This window comes from Telmatherina bonti, assembly GCF_933228915.1.
Source record: "Telmatherina bonti genome assembly, chromosome: 2".
NCBI classification, from domain to species: Eukaryota; Metazoa; Chordata; class Actinopteri; order Atheriniformes; family Telmatherinidae; genus Telmatherina; species Telmatherina bonti.
In genome coordinates, this window is record NC_136620.1 from 29,261,862 (window position 1) to 29,279,835 (window position 17,974).

Below are 17,974 nucleotides of genomic sequence, written 5' to 3' on the forward strand. Positions count from 1 at the left end.
CTAATCCCACCCTCCCAGGCAAACAGGGGTCCAGTGAGTCATGAATAGAGTCACTATGCCTCAAAACAATTTTAAAAATGCATGTTGAACACAGTGTGAATGCCAATTGCACCCATGATAACAGGCAGTCTTATTCGTAAAAGAGATTTCATCATTTCAAGAATTCATTTTCCGTATATCAGAGTATCTGTTAATGACAAGAAGTTTAAGGATTAACTGAGAAATTTACATGGTGGAACATTTCACAGAAGCACAGCCTTATCTACTTGTTTATGTACAAGTCTTTTGTTTGTTTGCTTTGTTTGGGTTTTGAATTCTGTTAAAATATGAACCCTGCCCTTGAGCCTTTACTATACTTCTCAACAATTTACATGTCATTTAATGGCATTAAGGGATTCATAAAAAGGTTTCAATGCCTAAAAATGAAGAAAAAATGTGCCTGAAGTGATGTTCCAGCTCAGTGGTTCCCAACCTTTTTTCTCTGAGGACCCTCTTCATGGAACTAACAAAAAGCTGAATGGACCCCCCGCATGCCCCATGTTTTAACCACGCTTAGTTTTATAATGTCATTAACTAGCTTCTCATAATTAATTATGCCTTATGGCTGATTCCTTTCCTTTGGTAAAACCAAAGTGAAGATGAATACTAACATAAAGCCTTACCTTTTGCTCAAAGTAAGAATGAATCATCTGCACTGTGGCGCTCAGACGTGCGTCATAAATTAAATGGTGCAAAGTTAGCCTTTTGGACTCCCAAAACACTGATTCCATGTGAACACAACACCCAAATGATAAAAAAAAATAAACACTTAAGCAAATACACTTCAAAACATCTTTGTGTGAACATGGCATTAATATACATAACAGGGGCTTTGAACAAAACCTAGGGGACACCTGTGCTCTTTTGGAGACCCCATTAAGGATCCAGGGACCATAATTTAGGCCCCTGGATTTTCCATAATTTTAGATCACACACATTGTTGTTGTTTTTTTTTTGTTTGTTTGTTTTTTAGCTGTGAAAGTTAAAGATATGAAAACCTTTTTTTTCTTCGTTTTTGCTTGAGCAATTCCTTTTGCTATCAGTGAAACTTGAAACCACTGTTATTGAAGTGTGTATGTGGAGGAGTGTGACCGGTTGAGGAAGTAAAGACATGTACGCATGGGGGTGAGACTCTTATCTTGTTTAGGACACCCCCTTCCCCAATATGACAGATAACAAAATGTACACAGAATAATCATGGCCAATTATCATACATCAGTAGAAGCCACTTGCAACTCTGTTAAGTAACTGAATGGACTCCTTATTATACAATAGCAAAGGGCCTGCACATGTTCTTGTAGAAAAAAAAAAAAAAAACACTTTGGACAAGAATATAGCCTCCATTTCCCCCACAATGACTTACTGTACATATTCAGTTTGAAGCCTAATTACTGAATTAATTAAAAAATTCTGATGAACTGCTCATAAATGTCCAAAAATTTTTTTACCTTGTCCAACTGTAACTTGTGTTAACATTTATTAACACTCCTAATCTAATGAGAAATTTGTGTGAGGTTGACAGATCATTCAGATTAAGAAATGTATTCATAATTTATTTATTTATGCTCTTTTCCTCTGTTTGATGTACACAAGTCAATGTAAAACTCTTACTGTAAATTAAAGACATTTATGTACAACTACATTTTACTATACTTTACTAATATCTAATAAATTCAGAATTGTTGCCCAAAAGAAAATGACAGAGTATTGTCCTTGAGTAAATCCTTCCTGAGGTCCCTCAAACCGCTGACGGCGCTTTTACCAGGCCGGCTCAGTTTACCGACATGCCTCGAGTCAAGCATCATCATCCAGATGATAATGAGGAAGAATGCCTGCAGACTGACCAGGGCCAGCCCTGGCTTGACTTTTCGCCCAGCTGCTGAAATGAAACCGATCCGCGTGTCCACGTGTTTGTGTCATTTCCATGTCATTTGCATATGTAAACCGGCCTCGCCTATTGCTCCGCGGCTGCAGCAAGCCAAAGCGCTGATTGGTCAGTCAAGGCCACACGCGCAGCAAATAGGAGAACGGGCTCCAACTAGTCCCGCCCTCCCAGACACGTTGCCTTGGGAGAAGCAACACGGGCAGATCACTGGCTCACACGTCGCACGTCCAGCACATCAGCTGCTCTCTGCCCGTCAGTCCTGCCGGATTTACCGCTGAACAAAGGGGGAGAGTTGGACCAGCTACCGCATCCCGAGAAGGTAGGAACCCTCCACATCTCCAGCCACTCGGAACAATCTCACAGTCTCTTTGAGCCATGTTGTTAAGATGTATCACTCTGATCATATGTATCTTTAAAATCATCCAGAGGAATTTGATACAGACACGATAATCGCGGAAAACGCAGAATTGTTTGTGTTTTGTCCGTTTTATTGGGTAACATTTAAGGCAGAAACAGGACTGATGTTTCTCTCTGTGGGTTTATATAATCTAGCAGCAGATGCTGCCAAATTTACTACGACCGATGAGGAAGTCTTTTGTGTCTCTCGCATAAGTGATCCGGTTCAGGCGGATATATCTGATCATCTCTCTTTTTCCGTGTTGGAAGATAAGATTCTTTTTTTTTTTTTTTTTTTTTTTTTTTTAAATTTAACCTCTGGATGACGGAAAATGTATGCGATTTTCAGCTATGAAGTGTTAAATGGTGGACAGCATCTCTATCGGAGCCCCACCTACACAGGTAGATGAAAAGGTGTAGATCATCAGATATTTTACATGTATTCTGACGTTTTTGAGTTATATATGTACTATATATTCCGAATAAATTAATAAAGGCTGTGAGAAGCTTCACTAAAATCTAGGATTTGAATCAATATGGAGAATCCATGAGGTGTTGGAGTGGAGGCCCCGGGCATGGATCTGTGGACAAGCCTGGGCTGTGCAAAATGTTTTATCGCACAGTTAGATCATCACTGGTGGATGCCAGATCTTTTTAACTGTATGTAAAGCTGTGGTAGAAAAAAAAAAAAAGTTTGACAATGGACAAGCCACACTTTGAGTTCTCTAAAAATTTTAGCAGAGGTTCTATTTGACTTGCTGGTAATTGTAATAACTAAACAGAGACAGATTTGTGAAAACTCTGTCTTTAAATATGAAATACTTATTTTTTCAAACACGGTTTTGATTTGTAGTCTCGGTTGAAAAAAACAGCTAAATAGAAAAGTATAAGTAGTGTCTTTAATGAATATCTTGGGTTCTATAAACGAATGAATCTCTGCTCCACCTTTAAAAAAAAAAACAAGATGAGAAGGTAGTCATCCTGAAATAAACAAAAAAAAAGAAAAACTGGAGAGGAGTTACCTCTTCTACCCCCAAATTGCACAGGAAACTACAGGCATGCCGGTCGTTAACCATTCAGAGGCCAAAAATAATGTGTGTGCTGAAAATGCTGTTCTCACTTCCTTTATAAACTAATCGCAGAGGAAAGGGAAAACGTTGAAGCTCCTTTAAGACACGTTGCATCCATAAGGAGCGTTGGAGTTTGTTGTTTTTTTATTCGACTGTTGTGAACAAACTGTGGTACTTTTTCCCTCCTTTTTATCTTTTCATCTGATTTTTGTTTTGTTTTTAATCACCTCACAAGTGTTGCTTGTGCAAACTGGAAGTCTGGACTCTACTGGTTGTCGTGGTGGCAGACCACTGTCCCCTTTGAATAAACAAGCCAACCGTGTTTATAAATGAATGTGATCGTTGCACATGGGAGGGGGGGTGACTGATAGGAAAACTATAAAGGCTTGAACGTGTGAAAGACATTTGTTTGAAGGGTGGCCTGATGAAGATTTAAGGCCCTGGAATATGATGTTGTCGTTTGCCTTTGATGGTGTGTTTGGCGTGTGTTTTCTGGTTCAGGTGCTGCAAAACAAACAGGTCATTGTGGTCTCAACAACTGTGGTCTGTCTGCCACCATCTGTTCAAAATGATATGGTGCTTCTCTGTGTCTTTATTCATATCTCCCCAGTTAAAGATGCAGTGTTTTTGGACTGATTCAAGGTCACACCACTAGGTTATTTTATGCTCCAGGCTCCATTCAGTTCAATTTTAGCCATTTTTTTCTATAACTTAATGACCTATTCCAACTGTCTTTCACTTCTGTTTGGCTGTTTCACTAAAAGCAACCTTCTCTCCATCAGGACAGTGATGATCAGTGCTAGTTAGAGCCTGCAGTTGAGGATGTCTGCTACAGATTCGGACAACTCCATTGACTGGCTGGCTAGTGACAATGAGGAGAACGAGAGTGAACAAGAGTCTGACCGCACCACAAAGCCCGGCCAGACAGAGGTTTCCTCGTCCCCCAGCACCCCTCCACACCTGGGCCCGTCTGACAGCAGCTGCCGCCGGAGCAGCGAGTTAAAAGAGGGCGACGGTAACTGGAGCGAGGTCAGGGAGGCCTCCAGCCGGGGATCTCCCGGCTGCATGGAGAAATGGGACAGAGGCATTACTGGACTGTGTAAAACACAGCAGGGAGAAAAAGTGAATAGCAAAAACCCTCAGCTACTACTGAAGAGACCTTACAGCTCTGCAGAGGAGCGGTGCAAAGAACGGCAGCTCACTTCCAACGCATCAGAGAAAGACCGGATTTTTAGCAGAAAGGTGAGCACCTCTGTGACTCATGCTTGTTTCCATCAGGAGACGATTGGCGGCGTCAGCAAAACTAAGATGCGCCCTATTACCTAAATCCTCTCTGCTGTTGATTTGACAGAAACGACCAGAAAAGATGACTCTCTCTCATATCTGTTGGATGAATATTTGTCATGTTTTTCTGATAAACCAGTCTTTTTATCATCAGGCAAACATAACTAGTCCGTTGTCTGAATCATCTTGATCAATATTAAAAGAAATAGCAGCTCCAGTTGGTCTGATATCAGCATTGCAAACGGTTTTGAGCAATATTTATCACCTGCCAACAAATCAATCTTTTATCATTTCCAGTGCATGGAGCTGCAATGCTACATTCATCCCCTGTCATCAATCCTAAACGGCCTTCGTTCAGGGAGATACAAAGAAAGTAAGTCAGTCATTTCATGTATGCTCTGTTTTTATGTTCTACGTGCAGATTTAGTTTGATTTCAGGGCTTTGCACGTTGTCTCCTTCCACCCTGGATTGACCACTCATATTGCCACAGTTCACATGAAACCCTGCTTTCTGACTCCAGCTGTGAAGAAACTTTGGCTTCCAGATTCATTTTTGCATAAAAAAAAAGAGACAAATACAAGTTTTTATGGCTATTAGATGACACTATCTCTCAGTGCTCCTGTTTCTTTGTCCAAGAGGAAAAGAATGGAGTGAATGAACAGCGTGTCGGCCTTTGTGGAATATTTGTTCCTTAGATTTTAGAGTGAGATGTCTGAATCATGTATTGTTGTGGGACTATTGAGTAACCACAACTATTCCCCATGCGCCCTTTGTAATTGAGCGGACTCTGGGTGAAGGTTCACCTAGCAGCTAAACACTCTTGGAAATTTTATATTATACCGACTCAGAGCACGAGATGTCACACTTCATCCTTCCTTGTAAACTTGGCAAAAGTAAGTGGAACATACTGTACCACGCTGTTCAGTCAAGCAGCTGCTGTTTGTGTGTTGTCGGTTATGCATTATAAGGGGCTCTGGAAGATACCACCATGTCCAGAGAGGCTCTGAAACTGCTTAGTTTGGGATCTTGGTTGAGCCTAAACTTTGTGTGACCCAACACTTCCTGGCCACAGAAGCAAGGAGTCTGTTCCCTCGCACAAACATTTCACACAAACCCATCTGCTGCACAGACTCAGCCCTGCTGTCGACACAGTTCATGAGGCTCATGCTGCAGCTTTCTTCTTTTCCAGGACTCAGCAGTTTCCAGGAGAGCGTGGCCATGGACAGGATTCAGAGGATCATGGGTGTCCTGCAGAACCCCTTCATGGGGTAAGTGTGACCTAGTTACAGCTTTAGATTTAACAATGGCTTTTATTATTTCCACCAATACATCTCCATGTTTTTGTAGATATGCTTATTTTAGCCATGAAACATGGTGTTGCCAAAATGTGGTTTCAGACCTGGATCAGAATCTCAAGTAAACCCCCCGCCCGCATAGAAATGCTTTTTCCTGCCTAAATGGTTTCCGTTATGTCTCCGACACATGGCTCACAGCAGGTCACTGCTACCCCCACACATTCAGGATAAATTTACTGCAGAGATGGCCGGGTCACACTTTAGCCGGGCATCTCGTTAAAAATGTATCAGGCTCCACTGTGGGAGAAGCACACTCGTGTCTGCTTGATTAGCTCTCCGCTGGCCAGACAGTGTAATGGAGTATGATATCATCCCTTTAAAGGAGAGAGTCTTAGTCCTTGTAATACGATAATCTTAAAATATGTTGGATGTTTCACATGATAAAATAGAAGCTAGATGCCTCTTTGTTCAAATAGGGATATTTTTTTTCCCAATATGGCGCCTTTTTAAACTAAAGTAAAATCTATTGGAAGCCCAGGAAGATACCAGAGGCAATCATATAGAAGAAAGTTCTTCGGAGAAAGAAAAGCTGATTTAAATGGAGTATACCCCTGATGTTAAAGCAGCATTCCCAGTCCTGATGCATGTCTTGTCGGGCCACACTGTGTGGCTTTGCATCAAGGTAGACTGCTGAGTCTTGCACAGACTAATTGAAGCCTTCTCCCACCAGCTGCCACCTCCATACAGGAGACAAAGAGTGGGTGTGGCAGCATCCCACAGACAGTCGGGGCAAAGGCTGGAAGGTGGACTAAACCCCTCCTTCTGTTGCTCCCCTGAGCCTGCTCTGTGTTGCCAGCTGGCAGCCCCTGCAGCAACACAATGGCAGATAGGATCAAAGTGACTTTTTTAGCAGTCACTGTTGCAGATAATCTTTCACATGAATTTTACATGCTCTGAATGGAATATAGCAAGAAGGTTCTGGTCATATGACACAGCCTATAATCCCTACACACCATCTGGTTTTGTCAGGTACATGAACAGGACTCTGGCTATGCCCTCCTCCAATGGCATCACCCAGTTTATTTCCACAATGACGTTGTTGGGTACCTTTGTGGCTTTGGTGTTTATATTTAGACACAAGCAGCGCTATTATACGTCAAGCCACGTGTGAGCTCTAAACATGTGAGAAATGTAATCAAGGTACCCTCCTCCCCCCACCCCCCACCAACGCACACACACTCACTCACACACACAGAGAACAGGCTTTACATAGTAAATGTGTTCACTAGCTGTTCGAAACTGCATATTTCCTGTGTGCGCATGATGGAGAGATAACCTTTCCACGAAGATGTTGGCAAGATTATTACATTATTCAGACATGCTTCCAACAGTAGTTAATATTTTGTGTATGCATGTGTGTCTTTCCCTTTTTCAGAGAGAAATATATTGATATCATTCTTAAAATGGAGGAAATGCTGAAGAGCTGGTTTCCTAATGTAAAACTCCAAGACCAAGTCACTGTCACCCAGACTGAAGAAGCCGTCGCGAGCAAGAGGCTTAAGGTAAACTTGTAAAAAAGCAGCACTGTTGTGTAAGCGCTCTTCAGTTAGACATGGGTCGCTGCCAAGAGCATATGGTGACAACGCAGTGAAAGAGCGACTGAAATACCCATTATTATTTAATCGCAGGGTTGGGACAAGGAAAGGAGGATTAAAAGCTATTTTTACTGCAGAATTACTGCAGTCTCAGGTTCCCTAAGAACAATGACGGGGGACAAAATGTAATTTTGGAGTAGTGTCCCGCTTGGGATAAGTATGGTCAACACAGTCCTCAGGAACATTCCATTGCATTTAACTGGTGTGGATTTATTTCTGAGACTAATCCTGAAATGCCCTCATAAACAGGAGCATCATGTTCAGTTTTAAGTCACCGTTAAGAAGCTACTTCATCTTTTTTTTTTCTTTTTAACTGCTCATGTTATTTTTGTTTCCATTAATCTCTACATTTTCCATCAATTCAAATATAACTATAAACTGTTTCCATAAGTAATTTAAAAAGGGACACTTATTATCATGGATGCAGATATATTTATTACTCTTTGCTAATGCTCAGAGAACATTTTAGCTTCTTTCAGATAATTGTTTTGGTTAAGAGAATCTTAGAAGTTGAAAATGCTATCTCATTGTCTGCATATAAACAGGAGATGCTACTTTAACAACAATGCAGGATAGCGGTTCAATTAGCATTTAGCAGCTACAAAGGAAGACATTTCCTTTGAGGATTTTTGGATAGCTAAACAAAGCTAGCAGTGAATGTCAAGGTTGAAAAACAACATCTAAAGATAGCAGCTAATGTTGCAACAAGCAACTGTAATAATAAGCAATGAAAAACATGTTGCATTTTTCATGTTTACGCATCGTCCCCTTAAAAAGTCAGAAACAATATTGAACATCTTTTTACGGGTTGGATAAAAATAAAGTGTATGCATTTAATCTAAAGCACAGACCAAAACTAAATCATAGATTTAGAGCATTATTCTGTGACATCAACTATTTGTGTACAGCTTTTGAAAGCCATTAGTTTGCACGTTGCCATAGCTAAACGGAGGAGTGCTAATGCTAAATGATTATAAACCGTATGATCATGTAGTAACGCTAGTGATGCCATATGGCTTTTGAACTTTGAGCTTTTAGATAATTTATACTAACAGGGTTGTAAAAGGCACAGGAGGGGGCAGACATACACACCCCCGCTTGGAGATGTCACGTTATCTAACGTTTGTGCTTGATGCTGTCATTAGCAAGATACATCAAAGATAAATAAAACTGTGTTCAAATGTTTTTATTTTTTTGTCTTCTCTTTGGGAAAAGTTGCTGTTTTAATTTCACATAAAACAACTCAAACCTAAAAAATGTTTACAATGGCTTTTTAACCCGTCGGTAGGCAGTAACAGAGACTTTCTTTATGTAACATGCTTCATCTTGCTGTGCCGTGTCCAAACCAAACATGGATGTTCTGTGATTGATAAATATTTATTTTGTCACTTAAATTCTTTTAATGACTACCAAATTATAAAAAGAAAAGAAAGAAATCTGATTTTCTTTTTTTTTTTCTTTTTTTTATAATTTTCATATTCTTTAGGCAATAAAAACAATAAGAATCAATGATTTTTCAAACAAACAGTTGAAATCATAGTTGATGATATTATAAAGTAATGACATATTGTCTACTTACTGTTGGCATGGGGGGGGGGTTCTGGTTTCTGCTTTTTATAGGATACGTGACGTCAATATGCAGAACCAAAAACTGTTTCACCAACCATTTCATGAGAATGTGATTGGAAATCCCCTGTTTCTTTTCAAGACACCTAAAAAACATAAAAGTACATAATGTGTTTCTTTCATAGCTTTTATTTAGAGTCTGTATATATATTTTACCTAAGAACATGATTACAGAGACTAGAAAATTGCTGTCAAAAAGTTAAATAAAGCGGAAAACGTTTTGACAACTCTGCCAACAGATTACAACACAGGACCAGTTTCTCCTAAATGACTTTGCATTTTCCAGAAGTAGTAGTCTTGTTATCACAGAGAATCAATTTAAGAAATGACTCGATAATTGCCAGGAGAAGATTTGTTGCAATCCATCACCTAGCAACCCTCAGTGGTACTGAACTATAATGAACCACACATCATCACTTGTCAGACTGATACCATTCAAATATTTAACAATTCACAAGTTATCTTGCAGATGATAGTCACATTTCTGCACATATGTGTATGTGTGTTACTTTTAAGATTACTTAAATAACTAAGTACTGGTATACCAGGTAGGCTCATTCACTGATGCATATAGTTGCTCAGCAGCAAATTGCTAAAAGGGCAAAATAAATTTGTTTCCATTTGTCCCAGCAGCTGTCTCCAGTGACCACAACTGCAGCAGTGAGCCCTGCGGCGGTCAGTGATCATCCGGTCAGCATCAAGGCCCTGAGAGTCACAGACCTGACTCCACCTGGAGCCTACTCCGCCAATTACCTGAAGTGGCTCCACACGTCGCCCATCTGCTCCCCTACAGCAGAGCAGGCCCAGGCTGGTCCCAGGCACCTGCTGACCCCCAGAGACAGAGACCTAACGCAGGACAGTGCTGTGTCCTCCAGCACAGACAGCCACACTCAGACAGACTCTGTGCCCCGAGGCCCTCCACCAGGAAAAATCAACGCACCCTGCCTAGAGAGGCTCCTCAAATCAACAGACAGCATCATCACGCGCAAGGGGACAGGGGGTTTCATGGACAGCAGCTGGTCCTAGTCCAAAAAGAGGGCTGGGTGTCCAGTTGTATTTGGCGCACAGCCCAGACCAGCCTCGCCTTGCCCACACTACCGGGAGCCAGTCAGCTCGCTTAGGTCATTCCAGCCTTCAGGAGAGATGGGAGCATTTAAAAAGGGATGTCACAGACTCCTCTTCAGTGTTGACGAACATGTACTCTCTGCGTGGCAACATGCCCTCTCTGACATGAAAAGTGTCTGCTTTTCTTCCCCTTTTGTTGTCTTTCCCCTTTCTTTTCATTTGCACTCTGGAATTATGTGTGGGAGAGTCAGAAGGATAGATTTCACATGCCCAGATACCCAGAGCAAGTATTGTACATGACTGAATTGTACCCACTGGCTTGTAGGTGTAATCATATAATTTTTTTTGCGCATCTGTGAAACTGTTATGCCTGAAAGGGAGAGATGTACAGTAGATGTTTGAGCTGGAGAGAAGGATATTCAGATATCCAGACACATCAGCACTCTGCATACTGTTGTACTGAAAAAGTGGGTGAAACGTGATGCTGCCCTGCCTCCCCTCCCCACAACTCCACTCTTAAGTTTATTGATGTGACTGTTACTCATTTCTGTTCTTTATTAATAAGTCTTTTGGTACAACTGTTCTACCTCAGTGAGCACCACGTCATGCTTAGTGAGTAGGAATGTGAACACTATGCTCAAAGTCTGGACCCCCTCACCAGATCCGCAGTGAGCCAAACCGCCTCCGACAGCAAGGTGTGCCGTACAAACAGAGGATGCGCTCTCCGTGGGGGATGCTCCTGCGGCCTGACTGGTGCCATTGTAAAGAATGTCAACTGCAGATTTGGTTTTTTTTGAGTCTCCCAGTAGAAGGCAAACAGTGCCTGTAACGTCAAGCTGTGCCTGTAAGCCGGTTTAATAAAGAGAGAGAAGTATTTGGAGTACCTGCTCCTCTGTGGGATGTACAAATCAGGAATTTCACTCTCCTGCCATTTTCCTGTATTGAGTAAGTTATTCAGATTTGCCAACTACTTTCTGTGGTGGAGTAGAACAATTGCTATTTTATTTTGCCACAGAGCTGGACAGTGTGTTAGACCAGCGGAGGGACGGGGTGTTTGTCCATGTAAATCTTACAGAGAGGTTGTCAATTAACCCTGAAAAGTGGCCTTTATAGTGTGAAATTTTATACTTTAAAAATAAATGTGGTTATATTTGTTTGATGCAAAGATTGTTTGAATTAATTTCTTGACAAACTGGGAAACCAGTGAATGCAGAGAATGAATGTGGGATTTATCCCCAAAAGAAGCTTTTATGCTCATTTCTTCCTCCACTCATCTGTCACTCACACTGCTTAATCTGAATTGTAAGACACAAGAGATTTACATCAGCAAAAAGAAACCGTGAAATATCTTCAAGACATCTAAACTGGCTCATTATGCATAGCAAAGGTGCTGTCTGATTTGTATCACAGTTGGACCAATTATCGGGTGACTCGATGGGGAACTCTCAAAAGGAGCTCACTTCCTGAGGGAATAATAAGAGTTATTGATTCTGAGGCAGGGTGTCATTTTTAGTACCTCAGTTCTGCTTGTGCAAAGTGAAATTTCTGCCTTTACAGGAGAAAAATCAAATGTACCAGCTCAGTTTCACTTCACATTTTTGAGAATGTGCTTCCCACTGTGTGTTCTCGCATGCCTGCAGGCGGCCCAGCGAAGTATTGACACCATTTACTGAAAATATACCTTATTAAATTGAAGCTCCCTACAATAGTTAGTGTGACTGCTTGGGCTATATTACTAGGACATAACTGGATTAATACAGATGCATCAGTGTGTAAGAACTGCTTTTTAAAAAGCTTTACTTACAGTATCATCATGCAAATTTGAGATGATAGAAGAGGAAAGTAGAATGCCCCCTGATACAAATCTGAGCCCTGGAGCAGTTTTTTTTTTTTTTTTTAACTTTTTCCTCTAATCCTTGATTTTTTTTTAGCTCATTTGAACATCATTCAGGATAAAACCATTTAGAAACTTAAGAAGGAAGACTGGAGGCAAAACTGAGGTAGCAGAGATTGAAATATTGAGGTTCTTTTTGGAAGCGACAAGATGGATCAGATCAGGAACGAGTACATCAGAGGGACAGAACATGTTAGATGATTTGGAGACAAAGGCTGAAAGGCCAGACTAAGATGGTTGAAGCATGTTCAGAGTGAGAAACTGAGTACTGGTAGAAGAATACTAAGGTTAAATACCAAGCAGGAGGTGTAGAGGAAGACTGAAGAGGAGAATTCTGGATGTTGTAAAAAAGAGCATTACCTACTGTGGTGACACCTGAAGGAATCGACTGAAAAGGATAAGAAAGAAAGGTAAAAATCACTATTTAGTAAAGATCAAAAGATCAAAAGTTCACAAGAGCCACATTATATACACATCATATGTGTACATACATACATACATACATATATATATATATATATATATATATATATATATATATATATATATATATATATATATATATATATATATATATATGTGTGTGTGTGTGTGTGTGTGTGTGTGTGTAATTATATGTATGTATGTATGGAAAATATAAAAGTAATAAAGTACAGATACACTTCCCAAATATATTGCAGTAGAAAAACAAAAAAGCTGTATATAATACTCAGTGATGTTTTACTGCTTAAAGTGAGAATGTGAAAAGCATTTATTCACAACTATAACTCGCTCTAAAACACAGAATAAGTTTTTATGTGTAAAATAGCTGATTGTAACTCATAAAAAAAAACATTTCTGCAGCAAACAATGGCTTCAGACTTCATTGATTCCACTTCTATAATCCTGTGTGTCTCAGTATGTTATTTTCATCTCTGCTGCCTGGAACTGCACTCAGATGTCAATCTCATAAACAAAACTGTACCTACACTGGATACAGGCAAACATTATTCATGCCAACCATAATTTACAAAGAAATACTTCAGTGTTGAATACTGCCACCTACGTGTGAGAAAGTCGACAACATGAATTCCTCCTTCATGCTTCATCTGAGAGGAGACATTTTTTTAAAGTCTGCTGTAAAAGGTTTGGCTTTGAGGTCACTTTTTTTTCTTTTTTTTTTTGTTAAACTCTGTCTTTGAATGTGAAGACTGGAGGCAAAACTGAGGTAGCAGAGATTGAAATATTGAGGTTCTTTTTGGAAGCGACAAGATGGATCAGATCAGGAACGAGTACATCAGAGGGACAGAACATGTTAGATGATTTGGAGACAAAGGCTGAAAGGCCAGACTAAGATGGTTGAAGCATGTTCAGAGTGAGAAACTGAGTACTGGTAGAAGAATACTAAGGTTAAATACCAAGCAGGAGGTGTAGAGGAAGACTGAAGAGGAGAATTCTGGATGTTGTAAAAAAGAGCATTACCTACTGTGGTGACACCTGAAGGAATCGACTGAAAAGGATAAGAAAGAAAGGTAAAAATCACTATTTAGTAAAGATCAAAAGATCACAAGAGCCACATTATATACACATCATATGTGTACATACATACATACATATATATATATATGTGTGTGTGTGTGTGTGTGTGTGTGTGTGTGTGTGTGTGTGTGTGTGTGTGTAATTATATGTATGTATGTATGGAAAATATAAAAGTAATAAAGTACAGATACACTTCCCAAATATATTGCAGTAGAAAAACAAAAAAGCTGTATATAATACTCAGTGATGTTTTACTGCTTAAAGTGAGAATGTGAAAAGCATTTATTCACAACTATAACTCGCTCTAAAACACAGAATAAGTTTTTATGTGTAAAATAGCTGATTGTAACTCATAAAAAAAAACATTTCTGCAGCAAACAATGGCTTCAGACTTCATTGATTCCACTTCTATAATCCTGTGTGTCTCAGTATGTTATTTTCATCTCTGCTGCCTGGAACTGCACTCAGATGTCAATCTCATAAACAAAACTGTACCTACACTGGATACAGGCAAACATTATTCATGCCAGCCATAATTTACAAAGAAATACTTCAGTGTTGAATACTGCCACCTACATGTGAGAAAGTCGACAACATGAATTCCTCCTTCATGCTTCATCTGAGAGGAGACATTTTTTTAAAGTCTGCTGTAAAAGGTTTGGCTTTGAGGTCACTTTTTTTTCTTTTTTTTTTTGTTAAACTCTGTCTTTGAATGTGATCATTTTTATTAAACTGTTGTATAATATAATAAAAGCAGCTGTAAGTTTTATTCAGTTCATGGCAGAACCACTTTCCCTCTTCTCAGCTGGAGTTATGAACATGTTCTATTCACAGAGGCTGAAAACAGATGTTTGTGTGGATGTGGTGATCTGAAAGTTCAAACTATAAGACATCTATCCTTTTTTTTTCTCTTTCATTTGGTTTGTTTAAATTACATAGTGCAGTCACGTGCCTCTTTTTCCAGACATAAAGAGCAGATTGGGTCGATTACCCACACAGCATTGTTTCAGCAGTGCTGCCCCAGATCCAATCTCCCTGGGCAAGACTAATGGTCTGGACTCACGTGCACAGACGACCTGACAGCATCCGTGTCTATCCACAGCTGGCATGGATTGCCTAGAAAAAAGTGGAAGTTGTTATGAATGATAGGAAGAGCTGCAACAACAAAAAGGGAACTTTTCTCATAGACTAATCCACATTGTGCAGTGAAGAATACATGCTGGGAAATTGCACAAAAAAAAACAACAAAATAGACAGAATTTAAAAGTGTTGGAAAATACATGTTGATATATAAAGTAGGTGTGCATCATAACAAATATGAGAGAAGAAGCTAAAGCAGTGCTTTAAAAATACATGCTGTTTTTTTTGTAAACTGTAAATAAGAATCATGAAAGGGGTTCATAAAAACAAGAACTGCTTTATTTATGGTTTCATAAAGCAAAAAAAATGGGGGAAAAAATCATAATGCATGGGAGGACAGAAATGAGCAACCTCATGAATTATGATTATGTTCCTTTCATTTGATTGCATTCAGCTAAGTGGCACCAGATTTAACAGGTTACATTATCGACCTGAACAAGAAATCCCATTGTTTTCTGTTTTAATGTGTCGTAGAGGTAATGCCTAAGAAAACTGATTGATGTCTGAGTTTTTTTGTCCAGGCCACAGTATGTGGGCAAAACTACAAAGACTAATCATTACTGGAGCAGCACAGATGAGAGCTTTTGTTAAAAGCATTCAAAGGCAAGTTGGAAAGAAAAAAGGGAGAAAAGATCCAGAGTTCCAGGTGCAAACGGTCAGCGGGAATAATAAATAGGGCCACATTTTCTCTAGCTACTCTCTCACTATTAATTGGCCTACGTTTGACTGTGAAATGATAAGAGGGTTAGCTGGAATCATAGCTAATAAGGTAGTGCTTCACCCTGCTTTAGCTATTTTTTTATGTAATGCACCACAGAAAAAGGCAGATGTGTGTGTAAAGTCACTTCCCAGCAGCTAACCACCCAATTAAATACCTAAGTCAGAGGTGTACTGTGCAGCACTCCATCTATAAAAATGCGTAATGGGTACATATAGTGAATAAAGGGCAGAAAATTGCAGTATTTTGGCTGCAAACCTTTCGGATGTCTTCCTCAAGCTGGAAAAAGTTAGCTCAAGTTTCTTTGCTGGAGCGTTCACATGGCCTTTTCTCACCATGGGTCTTATTTTTAATGCTGTAATTAAAAAAGAAAAAAAAAAAAAAAAGAGAAAACATTTATAGTCACACTGTTATCACAAATATTATATAATTTGCCAGAAGCCGATTCCAGCCTACTCAAAGGGAGATTAGCTACTCTGTTATTAAACCCACAGACTGAAATGTCTGAATCTGGAGTGGAAATGAAGGTCCACATGCTTAAAACAACTAAATCCAACAGAAAAATCTGCTCTTCTCTGTAATTTGCAGGCTAGAATGACAAGACTCTGAGAAAGATCAGTGTGCTCAGAACATCCTCCAACTTTCCATGAGACACACTTTAATCTGATCTCTACAAAGCAAGGAATGGACTCATTATGTTATTATGAGCTGCAAGCAATTCATTCGCTCTCTACAGAGATAATGGTCTCATCTGTCAGAGAACAGAGCACCTTTAATTAAGAGACCTGTGAACTGAAAATATCACCCACTCAATTATTAGAGGAACAGGTTATAAAAATGATGAAGCCACTGTGGCAATCCATAACTACTTCTCACCAGGAAAGTTTTCTATTTGCCAAGCAACACTTGGATTGAAACACAGGAAAGGTTTGTCAGCCTTTGTCTTTATTATGACAGAATCACACAGCACTTCAAAAGAAGTCTGTCCTGATATTGCAGTGGCAATACTCTACTCCCTTTAAAAAAAACAAGGACCTCAAGGTACGCTACCGACTCAGGAAGAAGCACTCTGTGCTACTCAATATAATGCAATTGATTTTGCTTTCTCCAATAGGTTATCCGCAGCCCTTTTAGGAGAAAAAACAATGTTCAAAGAGCACCATTGCCTTTCTGTTTGGGTTTTACTCTTTATAAAACCAGGTTCTTCCTTTTTCAAAGCGCCCATGCCATGTGGTCGACTGTAGGTGCGCAGGAAACGGAAATGTGTGGCATGTGAAAAATGTTCTTAGTAGAAAACTGGGATCATATCCAAGTCAATGCTTTGCAGGCCATTATATTAGACTAATACTTGTCAGTGCCTACTTGTAGCAGAAATTATGAGAGCCATAAATGAGCTAATTGGTCTGAAATCTAGTTGATATATTAATGCTATCTGTTCCACAACATTTTTTATAGTAAATGATTATATTTAGAAAAACATTACTCATTATTTTACTCTCTACCAATGTGGCTTGGTCTCAGTCATCCCACTTTACAACTCGTTCCTGGCACAAGTTCTGTTTTTCATGGGTGTGGACCATCCATTCCTTAGACACTACTTATGTGAGCAAGACATTATCCAACCCGTGCACCATAACCATCTACATGATGCACGTTATAATTACCTCCACTTAGACTACTGCAGAGAAACATAACTGGTCCTTTCAGGCTTTTGATCTTCCCATCAGATGCCAAAAAAAAAAATCCTGAAAGGACAAACAAGAAACATTTTTGTTTCATGCCTCTGGCTATTTGAAAAATCTGGTTCCATGGGATTTATGTGTATTCTGTGAAGCCCAGAACATCTCCCAAAACATGTCTACCAAGATGTAAAAGAAGGCGAAATTGACTTAATTGTAAATATGGGAATATTTCGATGCACAGTGAGCAGCAACACCTCAAACAGTCACTTCATAAATCCAATCTGTAGAAACTAATTGCCTGGTGTAACGCACAGTGTGTAGTAAGGAATGTGTCCATATCTGTTAATAAATACCTGGATGTAAAATGCACCTTTGTTTTTCTTTGACTCCAAAAACACATTTCTAATGATAAGGTCAACCAGTCAGATGACACGTGTCATCTTCACTACTCTAATGAATAACACTTGCTAGCTGCCTCTGCTCAAATTTTGCAGGTACCAGCGATGTACATCACAGAAGATGAAGCACAAAGGGGGATGAGACCACTGACATAGAAACGTCACTCAGCCACATATCAACAACACAAAGCACCAACCTCCTCCCCCAACCACCCACTCCCATTAAGTCTTATTTCCAAGAATAGGGGTCAGACTGTGCTCTTGTATGTATGAATAATGGAAGCAGCCTCCAGGAGCTCATTTCCAGA

General features: G+C 39.7%; 1 protein-coding gene across 1 annotated transcript; it reads left to right on the forward strand.

Annotated features, from left to right (window-relative positions):
- The first annotated feature begins 2,020 nt into the window (after positions 1-2,020).
- ciartb (circadian associated repressor of transcription b) lies at positions 2,021-11,456 on the forward strand. The gene is made up of 6 exons (XM_079253292.1): positions 2,021-2,243; positions 4,173-4,632; positions 4,972-5,047; positions 5,865-5,943; positions 7,406-7,532; positions 9,885-11,456. The coding sequence occupies exons 2-6, from the start codon at positions 4,213-4,215 to the stop codon at positions 10,275-10,277; spliced, it is 1,095 nt and encodes a 364-aa protein (XP_079109418.1). The 5' UTR covers positions 2,021-2,243; positions 4,173-4,212; the 3' UTR covers positions 10,278-11,456.
- The last annotated feature ends 6,518 nt before the right edge of the window (positions 11,457-17,974 follow it).